The sequence below is a fragment of the Uloborus diversus genome, chromosome 1, assembly GCF_026930045.1.
Source record: "Uloborus diversus isolate 005 chromosome 1, Udiv.v.3.1, whole genome shotgun sequence".
NCBI lineage: Eukaryota > Metazoa > Arthropoda > Arachnida > Araneae > Uloboridae > Uloborus > Uloborus diversus.
In genome coordinates, this window is record NC_072731.1 from 204,361,230 (window position 1) to 204,364,388 (window position 3,159).

Consider the following 3,159-nt stretch of genomic DNA (forward strand, 5'->3'; position numbering starts at 1 on the left):
TATGAGCTTGAACTCTCGAATCGTTTCCAAATTAGCCTCAATCTTCCCTGTTAAAACTCACTCCCTGTGATGATTCTTGCCTGAATAATATTTCTCTTGAATACTGTCTATAATAATCTACGTGTTCCCATAGGTTAACCCGAGTTTTTTTAGAAAAATGGACTTTGAGCGTTCTTCCCCGTAGCCCTTTAATTATGTACGATTCGGTGATCTGTTATGAAGTTGGAAGATTATAATAGTTTAGGAAAACGAAAATAAAATCATACCTTTGGATAATTGCATGTATATTTACATTAAGCCATATCCCATGTGTCTCTCATACATGTGTCAACTCTAAAAATAAAATGGCTGAAGTTTCCATGGAAACCCAACTAAGCGTTGCCAAATTACAACTGAATCAAGTCACAAAGGAAAAGAAAAATAAATAAATAAGAAAAAAATTAATTTGAATTTTGTTCTTATGTTTTTCGCAATCACGAGTGTGTGTATGTAGGCTTGTGTGTTTGTGTGTGTGTGGGGGGTATGTGTCTTTGTGTGTAGGGGGGTATGTGTATCTGTGTGTATAGGCATATGTGTTTGTGTCTGTGTGCAGGCATGAATGTGTGGGTAAGTTGTGTGTATGTGTTTGTGTGTGAATGTGTTTGTGTATGTGTGTGTGTGCGTGTCTGTGTGAAGTTGGTATATATGCGCGTGTGTGTAGAATATGGATGCAACCTGGAGACGGCTTTCGCTATAGGAGCAGCATCGTGAGTAGCCGGTCGACGGTGATGCTGCAGAGGGTGTTGGCGGGAAAATAAAATGATAGGACACCAAAACACTCAAATAAAAGCAATAAGCAATCGCGATTGCTCAAAAAAATCCAACTGAATCTGAGCTAAACTAAATCTAACTCTTTTACTGTCAATTTACCGTTTGTGGAGTCAATTGAAACATTCATTTATTTCGGCTTAAATCTCTACTTTCTACCAAAAAAATTGAGAGTTTTTGAAAATTTTTAACTTAATGTTATAAAGGAATGATGAGGCCCTTCTATACTGGAGAACGCATCCGCCATTTTGGAGCAAACTTGATCCAGTGCTTTGCAGGGCTGTTAATTATGCAAACAGCTCCAAAAAAGGATTTCAGCTCTTCAGATTTTCAGCAGATGCAGAAAGAAAAAAGAAATGGATAAAGCCGACGAAGTAACCGACAGCCTGGAAATGGAGTTCGATTGTGTGAAGTAAATATAGATTTTCTCACGATTTTACTATCATTACGTTGTAAATGTTCTGTAATCTTTGCTAACATCAGGGCCGTATCCGGAGAGGGGGCTCGATGAGCTTGCCCCTCCCCCCGAAACGCGAAATGTTTTGTAGCGTAAAACAGAAGATTTTTTTTTACTTACTAATGTCAGAAAAGGAAATAACAATTTTTTTTATTCCTAATTTTGTAACTATTAAACAATTGAAAGTTTGAAGAAATAGAGAAAAACCAATTCTAGTTCTCAATAGCTGCAAAGTATACTTGTAATTTATAGACACTTATTCGGACTTCTGCCCTCTTTCCCAATCTGGAAAAAGTTAAAGTTATGATTCCTTGCTTCTTAATAACAAAGCAAGACATTGAGTGGATTTTGCTTCTATCCTATTTACAGCGCTACCTATTGTCACTTTCCGTTAATCAATTACTTTCGTTTCCAGTTTGTTGATCCTCCACTTGAGAAAAGTGTAGTGTAGAGTGAAGAAGAAGGAGTGCCAGTCAATCATGTTGTCACAACTTGCATTAGCCGGCGATTTTTGCATTTTGTCCAAACAGTGACGTTTCGAACTGTCATTTGGCGTTCAAAATTGTTGTGCAGCATGCTGAATTTTGTTTGAGTGCTTAAAACTGGTATTTATTGCGGGATAAACGTGTACACTCACTTACAGAATGGCCCAAATGACATATATTTTTGAGATCATCGTAACTATTTTTTTTCTATCGTTCCAATCATCTGTTACACTGAAAGAAGGTGAATGTGAAGTTTGCGTTGGAGTTCTCAATAAACTCGTTCAGTCCTTAAATTCTGACGAAAAATTGGCGATACCAAAGATCGAATCCAAGTTTCAAGAATTGTGTCTAAATGCGAAAAAAGCAGAAAACAGATTCTGCTATTACGTAGGTGGTCTCAAAGAATCAGCCACCAAAATTGTTTCGGAAATGTCTAAACCCTTGTCATGGGGGCTTCCTGTTGATAAAATTTGCGAAAAACTAAAGAAAAAGGATGAACAAATCTGTGATCTTCGCTATGAAAAAACAATCGATTTAAAAACTGTTGATCTAAAAAAATTAAAAGTAAGAGATTTAAAGAAAATCCTAGCTGACTGGGATGAAAGATGCGAAGCTTGTGTTGAAAAATCGGACTTCATAAAAAGAATAGAAGAACTAAAACCATTGTATAGCAAAGAGGAATTGTAATAATTAGATTGTAAAACCATGTAATTTATTTTCATAGTGCAAAAGATCAAAACTAATTTATTTTCATCATGACACCTTAAGATGTTGGGAATCTTGAAGATGGTTAACAACACAGATCTTTATTTGCAGTCTTCTACTTCTATCTTTTGCAGTTACTTTTGTTTCATTTTCGGTAGCGTAAAATGAAGAATGTTGATGTATTATACCATTTATGAATTATTTCAGCCGTTGATACAAGCTCCTGAATATGAAAGAACCTTATTTATTTTTAATGGTTTAAGTAACAATGTATAATCTTTCTGAAGTTGGTTATTTTTTCCCCTTTGATAAATTATTTTACGGTTGCTGTCATCATGCTTTGCTTTTGTTTTTAATATGTATTTCCCGGAAGTTCTCTACTTATTAGTCTATAAGTGACCTTAAAATTTATAAGCATGATTTTTGAAGCATAATATGACTCATATAGAATTAGCAGAAAATAAAATGAATTATAACTGACATGTTAGCTAATTATTATCTTTTTTTTTAATTTGTGAAACATTTATTATACTAATTTAAAATGCTAAAATAAGTGCAATGTCAATAGGAGAAAATAAAAAACATTAATGGGCAAGCCAATTTTGAAGGCCATTGCCCCTATTATCATTTCTCAGCTGGAAATGGAAAACATTGCATGAGGGCTGCAAAGGTTCAAACAGGCATCTGACAACTCTCCATTTCTCA

The 3,159-nt window shown here is 34.9% G+C and overlaps 1 protein-coding gene across 1 annotated transcript; it reads left to right on the forward strand.

Moving 5' to 3' along the window:
* The first annotated feature begins 1,726 nt into the window (after positions 1 to 1,726).
* Positions 1,727 to 2,924, forward strand: LOC129224434 (mesencephalic astrocyte-derived neurotrophic factor homolog). Its single transcript, XM_054858891.1, has one exon. The coding sequence runs from the start codon at positions 1,909 to 1,911 to the stop codon at positions 2,434 to 2,436; it is 528 nt and encodes a 175-aa protein (XP_054714866.1). The 5' UTR covers positions 1,727 to 1,908; the 3' UTR covers positions 2,437 to 2,924.
* Positions 2,925 to 3,159: the final 235 nt, after the last annotated feature.